This window comes from Thamnophis elegans, chromosome 4, assembly GCF_009769535.1.
Source record: "Thamnophis elegans isolate rThaEle1 chromosome 4, rThaEle1.pri, whole genome shotgun sequence".
Lineage (NCBI taxonomy): Eukaryota > Metazoa > Chordata > Lepidosauria > Squamata > Colubridae > Thamnophis > Thamnophis elegans.
This window is the reverse complement of record NC_045544.1, coordinates 97,772,744-97,790,643: the sequence shown is the minus strand read 5'-3', so window position 1 is coordinate 97,790,643 and position 17,900 is coordinate 97,772,744. Positions and strand designations below refer to the sequence as shown.

At 38.9% G+C, this 17,900-nt stretch overlaps 1 protein-coding gene across 1 annotated transcript in view; it reads left to right on the top strand.

Annotated features, from left to right (window-relative positions):
* Positions 1–6,279: 6,279 nt before the first annotated feature.
* STPG4 (sperm-tail PG-rich repeat containing 4) overlaps positions 6,280–17,900 on the top strand; it is a 33,113-nt gene continuing 21,492 nt past the window's right edge. Inside the window, exons 1-4 of the mRNA XM_032216069.1 lie at positions 6,280–6,288; positions 7,606–7,668; positions 9,785–10,042; positions 15,599–15,663. Of these exons, the coding sequence (XP_032071960.1) occupies positions 6,280–6,288; positions 7,606–7,668; positions 9,785–10,042; positions 15,599–15,663 (395 nt within the window). The remainder of the gene's footprint in view (positions 6,289–7,605; positions 7,669–9,784; positions 10,043–15,598; positions 15,664–17,900) is intronic.

Here is a 17,900-nt window from a genome sequence, read left to right as displayed (position 1 = left end):
TATTGTCTAAATCTTTTTTGAATGCTTATACATTGTTTTTTAATGTGTCTACTTCTGAAATTAATCCTTGTACCTTTTAGACTCTAAATGAAGGCTGTGTTTAGGCATAGCAAAAGTAGCAATTTTACCTTTTAGGCTTGAACTTGGTTAAGCTCTATCTAGCATGGCATATAGCAAGGAATGGCAGTGGTTTCAAAACAAACATGGGAGACGGGCTGTGCAGGAATGAGATTTGAAGGTGAAAGGTAATTTGAAGTGTGCATGAGCATGTTGTCATTTCCTTAAATGCATCAAAGATAAGTTTCTTTAAGGAATTTCAGGAAAGTATAGTGCCCCTGAATCACCTTTTCCCCTTTCAAATCTAGAAATCTGTACAGTGAATACAGATAATATCAACAGTACAGTGCAAACGTTTTAGACAGTTGTACAAAAATGCTGTAAATAATGCTTTCAAAAATATATTTTAATAATTTTATTTTGATCAATATACAAAATGCAAAGTGAGCAAATAGAAGAAAAATAAAAATTAAATCAATATTTTACCTTTTGGTTCAAACCAGCTTCAATTCTTACACTTGTACACATCCCAAAATCAGGGATTTTGGAGGTTTAGCAGATTAACCAATTATACCAAGCAGGTGTTAATGATAATTCCATATGTGGGTTAAAACACAGTCATTAACTGAAACAAATGGCAGTGCAGGAGGCTTAAAACTGGGTGAGGAACAGTCAAATTGTGCTGCTGAGGTTGTGGAAGACAATTTCGTATCACAAGTCACATAAACCGTGGCAAAACTGAGCACAGAAACAAGGCACATTGTAGTTATATTGCATCAACAAAGTAATTATCAGGCAGATTGTAAAGCAGACAGATTCAGAATGTGCTGTGCAAGGTTTTTTGCAGAAGGTGGTCAGCCAAGAAAACAATGCAGCAAATGAAAGATACACCAGGCTTACTTACCTTGTCCAGCAGTGTCATTGGCAGAGAACTGCAGAAATGAGTGGGATCCAGGTACACCCATCTACTATCCAGAGAAGGTTGGCCAGAAGAGGAATTGTGGCCAAAAAGCCATACCTACAAATGAGACTAAATGACTCAACCGGGGTGCATAAAAATGGCAGCAGATGCTTTTGACTAGAATCAAAATTTGAAAGATGTGACTGTAACAGGAAGCAGTTTACTGAAAAGCTGGAGAGCGGTACAATAATGAGTCCGCAGGCAACAATGAAGAGCATGGTGGAGGTTCCTTGTAAATTTGGGGCTGCATTTCTGCAAATGGTGAATATTTAGACAGGATCAATGGTGGTATCAATGCTGAGAAATACAATTACTTATCCATCATGTCATACCATTAGGGAGGCATGTGATTGGCATCAAATTTATTCTGCAGCAGGATGACATAGATTCAATGTCCTTAAGAACAGTATAAAGAACAAGTTCTGGAAGTGATAGTTTGACTCCCGTAGAGATCTGATCTCAATACCATTGAGTCTGGGATTACATGAAGAGGCCGAAGGATTTGAGGCAGCCTACGTCCATAGAAGATGTGCGGTTCTCCAAGATGTTTGAGGGAACCTTGCTGAGTTTCTTCAAAAACTGCAAATGTATCTAGAAGAATTGATGCTGTTTCGAAGGTAAAGGCTGGTCACACCAAATTTTGATTTGATTTGGATTTCTGTTCATTTATTTTCCATTTTGTTAATTGATGAAGCTATTTATCAAAGCTACATTTCTGTTTCTGAAAGCACTCTTAATTTACAGCATTTTATACAACGGCTTAACACTTTTGCACAGTACTGTACATCTCAATGTCTAATATTGGAATTGGTGTGATTAAATGAGAAATGTATACATGTAATTATTACATTTGCTGACCATCTCCCCACAAGGTGACTGGGTGGTTTACAACATTGAAAGTTTGTGTGTATGTGTGTAGTATAAAATCGCATTAAATTACAATAAAATGCAAGTTAAAACTAAAGATGGGGAGGAAGGAAGCAGAATATACGGGGGGGGGGTAGAGGTGGCGACTTCTATTAGTTGATCAGCGTGATATTCCTCCATTGGTACCTCAAGCTCTTGAGGAAAGTCAGGCGGGTGAGAGCCAAGCAAATTCTGTATTGATGCATAGTTGTGTATTGAAGATAAACTGATATGGGTTATTCATTAAAGCTGCCCCCACTGATTGGGAGTTAATACATTGCATCACAGTTGTGATTGTGATATTGCTAATAGCTTAAAAAGGAGTCAAGGGCATTTGTGTACCCCTTTCTTCAAAAGTTTGACCAGCACATCAATTTTGTTAGTCATGCCACATGTTGGGAGCCGAACATGACAAAAACCTGCTTGTAGACTGCAATACACTTAAGACCAAGAAGTAAAAATGATTGGTTGCCGCTTCAAAAGTCGAAAGAGTGGACCAACAGGTGCACGGTCTCTGGAAAGAATGAGTGTGAGTGATGCACTTTGTTTTCACTTGGGCTGTGTTCCAAAGGAAACTTATCTAAAATTTTCTGGCGCATGGTTTCTTCTACATTTGTTTTATGTCTCAAAAAATAGTTATTCTATTGCTAAGTACAAAGCACAGGTAAGCCAAAAGACTGGGTGCAGTACTTTCTGCCCCTATCCTCAACTTTTTTAATGGACAGGAAGGTAAATTTAAACATTAGTTGATGCTAGTATTTTTAATTTGTAAGAATGCCTTTGGAACCATGTCAGGAACAGAGATGATTCTTTATCTGTGAAAAAAGCTAAGGATATTTGTTGAAATATAATTGTAAGAACAAATGGGCACCTAAGCAGAATGCCTACTCATAGAAAATGCAACCATTTGGGAAGCATCAATTCACAGAGTATTACTTGCTCCTTTCCCTACTACCCTGCTCATCTTTACTGTTTTCTGAGCAACAATGCACATCTTTTTACATGACCTTTTTGTTTTTAAAGAGGTTTTTCAAAATTGTAGGATGAAGCAAAAGGGGCAGGAAATCAACAAACACCAGCAGTTTTATGATAAACACCAGGGACTTTGGTTCTATTAGAACAGAGGTCTTCAAACTTGGCAACTTTAAGACTTGTGTTCTTCAACTCCTAGAATTCTCCAGCCAGCTATGCTTGGCAACTTTAAGACTTTAAACCTGGCAACTTTAAGACTTGTGGACTTCCAACTCCCAAAGCTCGTCAGCAGCCATTTTGTATGCAACACAAATTGCATACAAAAATGTCTTCTCTGTATCTTTCATTAATGAATCTTCAATACTTATTAAGAAATATTCTTAATTGTTTCAATATAGATGGTACGATTCAAACAAATTTATGGTGAATCAGTGATTTCAAAAGTTCAGTAATACTATGCATCCAGCAATCCTGGCCCCATTTGCTTTTAAACAAAAAATAGATTTTACTCCAAATAAATCACAATTTGCCATTTATCTAAACTTTAGTACAACCTTCAGGGCTGTTGCTTCTTAATATCATGTCTGGTCCTGACAATTCCAAAGGTGTTCTTAAAAAACAAAAGTTAGTTTCAATGTAACATAACCTTAAAGGTTTACACAGAGGATCAGGAGTGGAAAATACTGAAACCATCTTTTGGCATGCCAATGTTTTTTATTTGGTAATATGTAGCATGATAACTAAAAATGCAGAGCCCTTAATTCATTAAAAATTTGTGGGGTCACTCCCTTTGATCCATTTCATCAGTCTTTGGATTTAGAAAGGGGGATTAATAACATCAGCTAATAAACTATCCACGTAAATGAAAGACTAAGATGGATGCGAATATAAAAAGCAATAATAGAAGGGATCATTCAAATGTATGTTATAATTTTTTTTAACCTAGAATACATAATTCTATGTGTGTGTACAACTGATGTGTGACTCTGACCATGAACTCACTTAACTGAATTAACCGGGGAAGTACCAAAATAGGTGAAAAACTCCCAATCATTTAACTTCCCCTCTCCCCAGTAATGAAATGTAACTCTGGCACATCCAGCCACAAACAGGGTTAAGCTAACTCCATATAGTAATATCTTGGGAATACCTAGCACAGGGACCAGTATTGTCTACCCATAGAATTGGAAAGAACTTAAAAATCATCCAATGAAATTCCCTGCTCAGTGCAGGACCACCTGCTAAAGCATTGTGGACAAATGGCCTATTTGTAGTTGCTAAACTATTCCATTGATTGACAACTATTACCACCAGGAAAGTTACTCTAATATTTAACATGACATCCCCTCTCCTGTTGTTTCAGCTCACTTGTTCTAGTCCTGTCTGATTCTGCCTTGTCTCCTTCTCACAGACATCTGGACACCTGAAGACTGCCATTGCATTTCTTCTCAGTCTTTTTTTCAGGCCAATATTTCTAGTTCCTCTCTCTTTTCTTCATAGGACTTGGTTCCCTTACTACCTTGGTATTCTCCTCTAAATGCCAGGTTTTTTTGCCCACCCACTGTTGAGAACTGCAGTGCCAAGAACTGGAAATACTATTTATTCCAAATAAAACACTGAAATGCGGTTCCAAGGCAGAACCAAATGAGACAATTACGATATGGAGTTGATGTTCACCCTGTTCACCCAAGGTCATTCTCACATTCTATTACATCTGAAGGGTTGGGCAAAGGGAATAATGCCCTGTATAATTACATAATCACTGGAATGCTGGAATTTACATACATGTGTCAAATGTTCTGACACAAGCATATAATTGGGGTATTTGCATGATTATGTAATGGTATGTTAAGGCTCAACTCATTCTGTGCTTTAGTTTCTGCCAACTTCTTGTTTCCTTCTTTGGTTATACATCCCTGCTATTTTCTATTTTTTCTTTTCAGCATTTTGCAAACCCTGTGTTTATCTACACTGGTGTCCTTAGATCTCTCCCATTTTAATTTCCACTGTTTGCAATTACAGCTTCAATAGCCCATTTTTCAGAATTTCTCACCCTTTACAGAAAGTTTTCCCCTTCAGAATGTCAAGCCATTGGATGACTTCACCAAAAACCACTTTCCTGAAATCTAGTATGCAAGTATTTTCCCTATCTTTGATAGCAGAAGTTCAAGGATAACAAGAACACTTTCTCTCATTTCTGGTCACCTTCATTTCTTCAGATAATTCCTTGTTGGTAAAATTTATGGGTGGTGTAGCAGACTCCCCTTGTTCCTTCTTTGAGCTTCTAACAAATGAGATTGCCAACAGAGGATAACATTTTGGGAATCTCTGACTTTTGGCAAAGTGAAATGAGTGAAATCTCCCATTGTCATTATTTTTTTAAAGTTTGTTATCAGACCCAATAAGATTCATCCAAATCTTTCACCTGTCTGCATTGTATTTCCCTCCATGGGGTAAATAGGGCTTGAGAAAGCAAGGCTCCCTATTACCAAAACCATTGTCAGTTCATAACATGTCTCTAAAATATCAATTTGCTGCAGTTCCTAAAGTCAGTGCTGACTGAGCTTGGTAAATGCTCCAACAATCACAAGGTGGTGGCAGAGATACACACCCACAAAACCCCTTCTTTGCTGCCATTCCATGGACATCTGATTTTTTACAGCCCTAGCTCAAGATTCACTCATTGTCCTGTTTTTGGGAAATGGGAAATGGTTAGAGATGTCATAAAACCTCAATAATCATTTGAAGAAGGATTTTGGAATAACAGATACCTTTTGGAGAAAAAGTGAGACCTTCGTGTTTTCTAATTGGTTATTCTGATCTCCTTAATATGTCAACATGCTGCCAGAAAGGTATGAATGTGGGAATGGGCTAATCTCTATTTGGACTAAGTATTTATCTATATATCTATTTATCTGTATATCTTAATACCAAGTTATGTGAAAAGAGAACTTGCAAGCCAACCAACTTGCTAAAAGAACAAAACAGGAGTGGATACCTTAGGACTAGGTAGAACAGGGTTTAAATATATTCAATTTGTCTCATTTTAGAAGATCATTGAGGGAGGGATAATTTCCTTGTCCTAATGAACAGATTTTTTAATATCCATCTGTTGCTTCTGATTGACATTTTCACAGGTTTATGGGGAAAAAAACCTGGCATAAACTCCTTTTAGGGAGTTTAGAAGTGGTCAGGCCCCTGCCTGAACGCTGAATTTCCGAAGTGGGGGGGATGCTTCTTGGGGCTGAATACTTTGAATGCTTTCTCTTTTGCTGTAACCACATGGGAATTAGGGAGCGGGGCTGAGCCATCAGGATGGATTCCCAGCTGGTTCTAGCCTGTTACCCAAGGTCATGGTGTCCCAAAAATGACCTACTACCGTGATGACGAACGTATGGCACGCATGCCACCCAGAGCCATATTTGCTGGCACGCCAGCCATCAGTTCTCGTGTGCTGGCCAGCTGATTTTTCGCCCTTCCGGAGGGTTGCAGGGAGGCCATTTTTTACCTCCACAGACTTCAGGAAAGCCTCCAGAGGCTGGGAAGGGCACAAATCAGCCCCAATGGGCCAACTGGAAGTTCGAAAACGATCCGTTTCCAGCTTCTGGGGGTGGGGGGAGGCTGTTTTCGCCCTCCCCAGGCATCAGGAAAGCATCCGAAGCCTGGGGAGGGGTCATGCGCACATGCATGGGGGTTTGCGTGTGCATGCGCAGGTGGGTGGGGAGGATTCAATTGATGTGGGCACATGTGGGTGCGTGATACCACACACACACACAATTTTGGCACACCATAAGAAAAAGGTTTGTCATCACCGATCTACTATCACCATCCCGCCTCGGAGTTCTCATAACACCTTTGTGGCATTGTATTGGCCACTGGTGGACATGGGGCACTGGGTAGGGGTTGATCAGGGGAAATTAACAACGCTTCACGCGGGAATCTTCAGACTCTGCCTGACTCCACCTGAGTAAAAGTTCCTTTTGAAATACCAATTGTTTCAAGAGTCATACTTTCCTGAGAAGATAGCTGAGGCAGGTCCTTACACAAATACACATTTCTCAACTTGAAAGCAGAAACCCATTCTTAAAATCTTGTCTCAATTCTTTATCTGAGGCTACATTTTGTTCCAGATGCTTGTATTTTCTTCCAAGTAAGAACACTCAAATCCTTAGCATGTGGATTGTGATGTCATAGACAACTATTGCTGATTTGATGCAATTATCCTCTAAAAAAACCCAGAGGGAGAGCATGGTTGACAGCGTCTTGACTAGTAAAGCAAGCAAACATTCTCCAGTAAATGTTCTACATCTATCTTATTGCAATTCTAGCTCTTATTATATTTTCTCTTGTAAGATGAAACATTTTAAATGTATAGTAAAACTAAACATTTCATAAGTGAGACTCCTAGTGACTTCCTGGAGACATCCTTAAAGTTTTCTTGGCAGCAGCATGGAAGCATTCTGCCAATTTCTTCTTCAGGCTGTTTTTCAAGTTCTTAAACTAGCCCTAAAGGCCTTCACTTCCTGGTTGACTTCCATTTGAGTTCTGATCAGATTGTCACCTTGCTTTAGTAATCAGCTCTGTTTGGTTAGGTGCTAAACCTATTGCTATTCTAAATATAAAACCATTTTAATTTCCTCCTGAAAAATATATTAATATGTTTACTTACACTTAAAGTTGTTCTTTAACAATCCTGATTTTTTTTCTAGGTAGTAGAACATGAAAGAATACCATATTACAGAAGAGATACATGGTGGAGAGACTCACTAAAGGTAAATAATATAATATCTATTTATTCTTATGTTTTTAATTTACAAGCATAAAAAATATTTATCAAATTTGGATAGCTACCAAAATATTGCATGTTATTGAATTATATTCCAATTTGGGAACTAGTACAATTAAGACAAGTGAAGCTATTTAATAGTTTTCCATTTCCATTCTTGAATAAAGTAGAATTTAGGGATATCATGTGATAGTTTAAAACAGCCTTCCCCAACCTGACATCCTACAATTTTCAAAACTGGCCATGTTAGCTTGGAATTTTGATAATTGTAGCCTAATATATATGGAAGGCATAAGATTAAGACAAGCCAATAGAGAATTATTCTTAGCCTATTGAAAATGCTATTATATTCATAAATGCTATTGCAGTCATATTCCAAGAGGTATCTAGTTCTATGAGCACAGAATGTTAGAGTAATTAGTCCGTGAGATCAGTAGTGGGATTCAAATTTTTTTACTACTGGTTCTGTGGGCATGGCTTGGTAGGGATGGCTTGGTGGGTGTGGCAGGGGAAGGATACTGCAAAATCCACATTCCCTCCCAATCAGCTGGGACTCGGGAGGCAGAGAATAGATGGGAGCGGGACCAGTCAGAGGTGGTATTTACCGGTTCTCCAAACTACTCAAAATTTCCACTACCGGTAGGTACTCCAGAACTTGTCAGAACCTGCTGAATACCACCTCTGCTTGAGATGAATTAGTATGGCTCCTCCAATTATCTAGATACTCCTATGAATCATTGAAAATAAAGGGCCTCTCTCCATCCCACCCTTTGCAGAACATTTTTCATTGACATGTCTATATTGACAAGGGGTTGTTCAGTTTACAGCCTGTGGCCCAGCAATAAAAAAGAATTAATGTTAGAATAAGCTTCCCTGGATTCCCCTCTAAGGCCTGACCTACTTCCTGCAAGCTTTTGATTTTTTTGCCCTGGATAGACCTTTGCTGTTCCTCCAATTTTACTTCTGCGAATCCTTTATTTCACATTATAAATCAACATTGATCTATTAGCCTCTGTTCTGTTATTTCTGATTCCTTGTTGACCTGGGAGATGATTGATCTGATCTTTCTGAAAATAACTGAATAAAAATATTTTCCTCGTCTTCCAAGCCATATATTTGAATTGAGCCACAGATACTGTAGGATGCCTGAATATTTAACATTAACATTTAGACACTGGATTTCTGTGTTAAGTCCTTGAATTATTAAAGGAAATTGAATGGAATAAGAAGTGGTGAGTTATCCAAATGAATTATTAGCCCGTAAGTGAAATATGTCCCCAACTAAACTGTCCTTTAAAAGATTTGCTATTATTTCTTGCAAGAGGACCATTACCTACACTAGTGATGGTGAACCTCTTGGCACGGAGTGGCCAAACCAGAATGCATATGCATGCATGTGCATGTGCCAGAGCGCCAGAAACCCAAAGACCAGCTGGGTTGAGGTGAATGTGCATGCTGGCCAGCTGGACTTGGGGTTTCTGGCACGCACATGCTGAAGACCCAAAAACCAGCTGGCCGGTGCATGCATGCCTGTTTTTCGGCTGTTTTTCGTCCATTCTTTGGGCCATTTTGGGCTGTTTTTGGCCAGTTTTTTGGCTGTTTTCAGGCTGCCTTCTGTTTTCTGTGCCATTGTGGGCTGTTTTCAGGCTATGTTTCAGCCTGAAAAATGGCCTGAAAAACAACCTGGGTTTTGGCCATTTTTTGGATAATTTTCAGGCCATTTTCCAGTGCTCCAGTGCTCGTGAAGACCATATGCTCCGGAAACTAGAAGAGCAGCTGGCAATAGCATGCGTGCCCACGGAGAAGGCTCTGTGTGCCCCCTCTGGCACACATGCCATAGGTTTGCCATCACAGACCTACATTGTGAGATGTTAATTTCCCTGGGGTACCAAGAATGGTCAGTCCAGCCCAGTGTTTCACAATCTCAGCAAGATGAGCTGAGGAATTTTGGGAGTTAAAATTCACGCATCTTAAATTTGCTGATCAACGTTAGCAAAAATAATAATGATACAGAATGATCTGCTTAAAGACACTACCAAAATCCATATTTCTATTGTCAGATATGCAAAACATGTTATTCATGCTTTGTCTCTTTTTACTAGGAAACCCCAATCCCAGGGTCTTATCCTGTGCGAGATTTTCTCGAAGAAGCTCAGTTGAACCCAGTGAAACCGACCTATAATTTTAAAGGAGAAGGGAGAAAGAGAGTGTCCATCTATCAGCAACTACCTGATTTGACCTTCTCAAACAATTTCATGTACTATCCTCCTTCATTTGTGGAACTGGCAGAGAAAAGACCTGCTACTTATTCCTTTAAGAGTACTTCAAGGCAAAGCAACTATCCCGTCAGCGGAGATAAGGTAAAACGAAATTAGGAATGGGGATCTATAACAATAATTGCCATTTTAAAAGAAAAGGTACATAGCTAAAATATGGTTTGGGATATCTCAAGACCTACCTTTAATATCCAGATCCTGTCTTATATCCCAATGGGAAGTCCTTCCGAGTGGGTTTAATGGTCAACAAATAAGGAGCAGGGAATGGAAAACCAGAGAGAAATGGAATGGAGAATCTCAAAAGAAGTTATCCCCATCACCTTAGAATAACTAACTAACCATAATAATACAATCTGGCTGACAATCCAATAAACAAATAATAATAATAATGTCCACTGAGGCATTACCTTGACGTGGTTGTGGGGCTTGTGTGCTCCAAGGAGAATTGAGAGCTAGTTCAACCATAGTCTCAGAAGTCCTGACAAAGATGGTCTTTTCCATAAAAAGTATGGTGAGACACAATTTACAGAAACTTATAGCAGCTCAATCATTGCCCAAGAAATGAGAAGGAATCACAAAAAACAAAAGAAAAGCTAGTGGATCAAAGTCTATTTATAATCCAAATGAAAATACTAACAGAAGTAGAATTGGAAGAACTACAAAGGTCTATCCAGGGCAAAGAAATCAAAGGCTTGCCAGAAGTAGCTAAATGGTAGAGGGAAACCAGGCAAAGTTGGCAATAGAAGGGGCCAACATAGTTATTGAATTATTTTCACTCCCATACCAGGTACTCTCTCATCTTCCAAAGTCCTCTAACTAAAAGGCAAGAGGAACTGGAACAAAGAATAATTGAGTGTCTTGAATAGCACACATACAACCAAATAAGGTTGCCCACATTGAAATTCATTATAAAGAAGCAGCTAGCACAATTTTTAAATATGCCAATACTGTAATATCAAACATGAGCAACTACTCACTACAAGAACCAAACCAACTGATATATAATACAGCTGCATTTATAACTGACAATTTGGGCTGCAAAATCAACAAACAAGAAAAAGACAAGTGCACCACCAAAATGAAAGGTCAGGGTGGAAAATAAGATCAGTATGCTACGATCAGATACAAGCAAGCAAGTACAGATGAAAGAAAGGTAAAGAACCAGAAGACCCAAAAGAAAAAGAAAAAACCCTGATCAAGAAATATCACCTAGAAACATGGAAAAGTAAGGAAACACAGGAGATAAGCAGATATGAAGCTCAAGCAGAATCTCTAATTTCAGTCGAATCAGAAATATTTCTACCAATTCATCAATGGAGAGACTGCAGCAAACCAATCAGCATCTGACAAAGAAAAAACGGTGAAGTTCTGGGCACAGATATGGGACAACCCAAAGAAATACAACAAGAATGCAACTTGGATAAAGGAGGTGGAGAAGAAAAGAACTGAAATGAAAGACATTGTAATAATTACAGAAATGGTAAAGAGAAGCAAAGAAGATCAAAAATTGCTCAGCAGTGCATAAAGAATGAACTATATATTTTTTGGGTTGAAACATCTTGATTGTCTTATTCCCACTTGTTGCCAAGCAGTTTAACAACCAGCTTCAAGAAGATGAAATTGAAGATTGATTAACATCTGATAATGAAAGATCCAACAAAGGGGGCAGCATCAGGCAACCACAGTTCAATTAACTGCTTACCAACAACTTTCAAATTACTAATCGGTGTGGTAACTGATGTAGTCCAACAGCATTTAGCTCAGGGGTGTGAAATTCGCATCGTCATGGCATCATCACATGACGTATCACAGGTTTTCCTCCTTCGCCAAATCATGCATGGGCATGGCTGGTGCGTGATGCATCCAGCCCGCAGGCTGTGAGTTTGACAGCGCTAGTCTAGTTAGAAAAAAGCTGGTATTACCTGAGCAGAAAGGAAACCACCCAAACAGCAGAAGAGCAAAAGATCAGCTCCTAATTGATAAAATGATTTTGGAAAATTGCAAGAGAAAGAAGACTAACTTGAATGTATCTTGATTACAAGGAGGCGTTTGACTCCCTGCCACATGACTGGATAATCAAGTTTCTGGAAATAAGAAATAGAAAGAGGAATCTTTCAAGGATACTTACTCTCATCACTACTGCTTATCATTGCACTGATTTTTTCCATCAACGATACTGAATAAGTCAGGCTACAAACATCAAAAATATCTGCCAGGCTATGCTACCTCGTTTACATGGATGATCTGAAGCTGTGTGGAAAAACACCATCTGAAATAGAATTGCTGCTCATCATCATATATACTGCCAAATTATTCCAATGGAATTCAGATTAGACAACTATGCCACCCTCACCATCAACAGGGGGAAATAGTGAAAACTGAAGGAATCAAGATGCCCTGTGGAAATAATATCAAGAGTTTGGATGAAGATAATCACTTCAAATACCTGAGGATCTTTCAAACTGACAACAACAAGCATACTGGAGTCAAAAAGAAGATCAGAAGTGAATACAGTATGAGAAGGAAGAAGATCTTAAAATCTAAACTCAGTGGAGGAAATGCCATCAAGGCAATTGACTCCTGGGCTATTCTAGTCATTAAATACACAGCTGGAATAGTGGATTGGGCTCAAACAGAACTGAAAGCCCTGGACAGAAAGAATGGAAATATAATGACTATGAATCATGTCCTTCGTCCATGCAGTAATGTTGACAAATTCTATTTATCAAGAAAAAGAAGGTTAGTATGGAATGTTGCAAGTAAATCAGACAGTAGAAGAAAAAAAAGTTTATTGAAAGAACATTTGAAGCACTGTTCCCTCTAAGGTGCGCGCCCTGCGCGGCCGCAGCACGTGGCTAGAAACCCCCGCGCAGAGATTTCTAACTGCTGCGCAGAGATTTCTACCAAAGCAAACGTGGGGAAGTCCTTTGCAGGCGGTTAGAACTGGCCGCCTGCAAAGGACCTCCCCAGACTTGTTTTGATGAGCCGCCCGTGGCAGTGGTGCCTCTCTCTCCACGCGGAGCACCTGAGCTGGCCCCCGCGTTATCCCTCCCCTTCCTCCTCTGCCGTGCTTTTGAGGCCGCGGGAGCTAGTAGGAAAGCGGCGGAGGTGGAGGCGACGGCAGGGATAACCCAGAGCCCAGCTGAGGTGCTCCGAGCAGAGGGGGAGGCACCACCGCTGCTGCTTTGCCGGTGAAGGAGAAGGAGCAAGAGGACTGGCGGCTTTGAAATGGTCCCGCCGGCTGCAGATTTGATTCGGCGTAAGCAGGGGCCGAACACATGCTGAGCCGACTTTGCGCAGTGAGGCGGAGTAATTCAACCCCCCTCAAAGAACACGTGTGTGTGTGTGTGTGTGTGTGTGTGTGAGAGAGAGAGAGAGAGAGAGAGAGAGAGAGAGAATTGGATCAAAATTGGTGGCCAAAGGAGTGGAGGGAGGGAAGGAAGGAAGGAAGAAAGGAAGGAAGCCCTGCCCCCTGTGAAAAAAACTGAAGATGGAGCAGTGAATGAATAAGCCATAAAAGCAACAAACAGTTAATGCGTAAGTAAACTGAGGAGGAAGTTCTCAACTAAGGAAGCAATATAAGAAAGAAATATAAAAAGCTCAATATGCCAAAACACTTATTTTAGTCTTCATTTAATTACTTGTATTGTAGTCTGATGTAACATCTTTTTAAAGTTAACGTTAGTTAGAAAAGATAGGGTACAAAACTTAAATAATAAAAAAAATCTACATTCATTTTGAAAAATAAATGCAATACTTGATTAATTTCATATCTTTATTTAAATAGTTTTGGCATGGCATATGATTTTATTGACTCAGTTGGAAATGATGTGGATGTTGTATCTGATTCTGAGGTATATATATATATTCTTAAGTAACATAACATATAGCATATTGTCCAAACTTGCTAGACTATTTAATTGATCTTATTACTTTAAAGGGGGAGAGTTTCATGATAAATTATTTTATTACATTTATGTTGCATTTATATATTATATTTATTACATTTATATTCCACATTATATATTTGTATTGTTATTTTAGTGTTTATTGTCAATTTTGATAGATATATTGATATATCAATACTGATTTTAATCATACTAAATAACAATTACTGCTATTATTTATCAGCATTAAATATTTACATTTTTAATATTGAGTTAGTCATATTTTAGAATAATAGGATTATCTTTTAATAGGATAATTGGCAAAATCTAATTCAAATGTGTTGGGTTGCATTCCAAAGGAATGTGAGAGGACAGGTTGCCTGCAAAATGCCAGGACCCAGGACCCTGTTGGTGCCATGTCTCTCTCTAGCCAGTCTAATGATCTAAAAGCTGCGCAGAAGTCTTTTTTTTTTTTTCAGGGTGAGCAGAAAAGTATAGTGTTTGAGTAGCACATTTTCATGCCTGGCATTCATCAGGCTGAAACCTCGCTCACAATTGGTGCTTGGCGCTTGGAATGTTGTGCAAATGTCCAGCAGACGAGACAGAAGTTCAAACTGTTGCTCTCTTAGGTGCTCAGGCATGAAACTGTGCCGCTCAAACACTATACTTTTCCGCTCACCCTGAAAAAAAATTAGAGGGAACATTGATTTGAAGGGCAGTGAAGAAAAAAGAACGCCATGAAAGCTTACTGAATACTGGAGAGACAAAACTGGCCTACCAGAAAGACCAAATGAAAAATAGAAATGAAGTGCACGGCAAGACAAAGTATTACATGAGCAATACATGAAAACTAGCAGGCAAAGCAAGTAAAAGCAAAAGCTGGCAATGACTCAGAGCAGGAAAGTTAAGAAAGAGACAGAAAGTCTAATTCTGGTTGCAAAGACCAGGTCTTAAGAGCAAATGAATACAAAGTCAGATTTGAGAGGACAGCAACAGACAGCAAATGCATCCCTGCAAAGAAGCTGAGGAATGGATCACTTAAGTTAACTGCTGCAAGAAGATCCTACAGACTGATTACAAATAATGACTTGAGAAAGTAACAACTAGGGTGCATTGGAATATCTGCAAGGAATACAATTTGCTTCAAGCAGGAACTGGCGGGAGCACAAAATAGGCAACGTAATAGAAAATAAAGAAGCTAAATTGCTCTGGGATTTTAGAATTCAAATAGACAAGGACCTGCTACACAACATTCCAGATTTAACAATTGTTGCTAAAAAAAAGGCAAAGTTTGGATAGTGGACACATGTGGTTCTCCCGAGCTCCATTTTCACTGACAGAGGGTTGCAGGAGGCTGTGGCAGCTGCAAGTAGAGCTCGGAGCCCATTTTCGCTGGCAGAAGCATCGCAGGCTGGTCCCTTGCTGTTTCTGGGGCGGCCCCTCAGGCCAGATCTAAGTACACTGTGGGCCGCATCTGGACCCCCGGGTCTTGGGTTTGACACCCCTTAGAGGGAAAAAATCTGGTCTTAGGCTGGCTTCTTAGTTTTCTATTTACAAAGATTGTTTAAAGATAAAGAGAAGAGTGACTTCACATCTGCAATCAAGTACAGCAGCCCCTTAGTTTATTTCAGCCATGCCAAGATAAGGCAGGACAGGGCAGAGTTGATCTCTTGGAAAAGCTGATCAATACATTAGACTACAAAACAAAGCCTAAAATCTTATATTTGTACACTGTATTTTTGATTCCCCACAGAATATAAGGACTGATCCTGGACAGTATGATCTTTTCCCTCGTCCAGTTCCTACTTTTCCTACTAAGTAAGTATACTTTCTAATCTACTTTTCTTTTTAAATGGATTATTTTGGCATGTAAAGTCTTAACATTTCTTGAATTTGGCTGCATTTCCAAGCAGTAGCATAGCCCTTGCCTGAAGCCAGACCATTGTGGTAAGAGGCCAAGATAGATTCTTGCTGATCTCCATGAAAAATTAGGCTTTTTTGAGATCCTTTCTTACTGGAGAAATGCCTTCCAGTTTCTCTGAGACTGGTGCAAAAAGACCGCAAAAGATAAAGATCCTAAAAGAAGTGACAAGACGAAAAAAAAGTAGTCAAAGCAACTGTTCACCTTGCCAGTCTGGTTAGTTACAGGGCAAGGCAACATGTTGCCTTTCAGATTTTTGAGACTGTAATTCTCATCAGTCCATCCAGAGGGGCTACTGGTTGAATTATGGAAAATGTCATCCAAACATCTCACACACAAAATTGGCTGTTTATCCTTGTCTTTCTCCTTGCTGTGATGAGTGATGGACAAATAAATTGCATCGCTATAGAAATAGCTGGGAAAAAATACTGATTTTTAAAGGCATGTTTGATATAAAATTGGATTGTAGCCTCAATACAAGGAGGAAAGGTTGGTCCTAGAATAATCACTGACATTTCTGCAGCAATGCTGTGCCTTGGAGTTCCGACTATTTTGGCATATTATTAAGGCCAGGCTCTTTGGTGGATGAAAGATCAAGGAAGGAAATTTAATGTGTGTGTTTTTAAAAATAGTGTAACAGATAACAAATTAACAGAGTTGGAAGGGACCTTATAGGTCATCTAATCCAGTGGTTCTTAATCTTTTTGAAAGAATCGTCCCCTTGAGCCATTGAGGAAGTTATCATCGCCTCCTCCCCCAACATAACCTCTCAATCACAACACAGGGAAATAATTCTTCAATTTATGCAAACACATTTTTTGTTTTCTTTAAAATTGTCATCAGGACATATTGATGCAAATAATTTATTTCAAGTCTTTTCCCCATATCTCAACTGTGTGAAAAAGTCTGATGCCACCCATCACTTTACTCCCAAACTTCATGATACATGTATTTCATTATTATCTTATTTATTCAAGATACTTAAATGCAATGGCCACTGAAAACAAAATTCAATTGCAAGAAAATGAAATGCCTGAAAAAAAACAGTAACATTTAATGATTTAATTACAAGTGAATTTTAAGACGCAAAAAGAAATATAAAAAGGGCATAAGAACAAACCGCAATGCAGGAACTAAGAATTTCAAGATGAAAACTCTGAAACTAAATTAAGATTCGAGGAAAATATATATTCATGCACATTGTAAAAAGGGTTAAAAGGACACAAAGAAAATTTTTACAGAAGGAAAGCAATAAAAATCAGAGCCCAAATATGGGAGGAAGCCTACTGCTTTCCTTTCTCTGTCTATCGGCTCGTCACAAGAGACCATCCAGACAGAAACCCAATATTTTTACTGTTGCCTTTGTTACATTTGTGTTGTATTTATTTATTTATCAGCACAAATACAACATTATATATATATATAATGTGTGTGTGTGTGTGTGTGTGTGTGTGTGTATATACACACACACATATACATACATACATACAAACACACACACACACACACACACATATACAAAGTTTACACAAAGAGCACAACCAAAAAAATTGAAACCATAAAACCGAGAAAATATAATATCGAACTGGAGTGCATGCTAAAAAAGTACAATACAAAGAGACACACAAAATTTTTTACAGAGCATAACAAGAATTCAAAAACGAAGCCAAAAACTCAGACTGGAACGTGAAATCCAATGCAAGCAAATACAACAATAAGAGCTGAGACAATTATTAAGGAAGAAAATGTATGTACACAAAAAGCAAAAAAAAAAAATCAATGGCTGCCTTGTGCTTGGTGAGCTGATGCCAATTTCTTGATGTCTAGAATCATTTTTGTTAATCTCATTCTTAAATCGCCATGCTCAGTGATCTTCAACATGTTCCTTGACTTAGAAAGGATCTGTTGGATGGCGCTGAAGCCCCTCTCCACTAAGTAAGTGGAAGGAAAGGCTAAAAGAAGCAACTTAACTTCCTCCCACAATATTGGATAAGTTTCCTCATTTTCACCCAAAAAGCTTCGCAGCCGTAACTCTGAAAATGTGATTGGGTTTCACAGTCGTATTACAGATCTGTCAGTGGCTCTTGCAGTTTGGGATGAAGTTGTGCAAAGTCTGCTGTGAAAGGATTTAGCA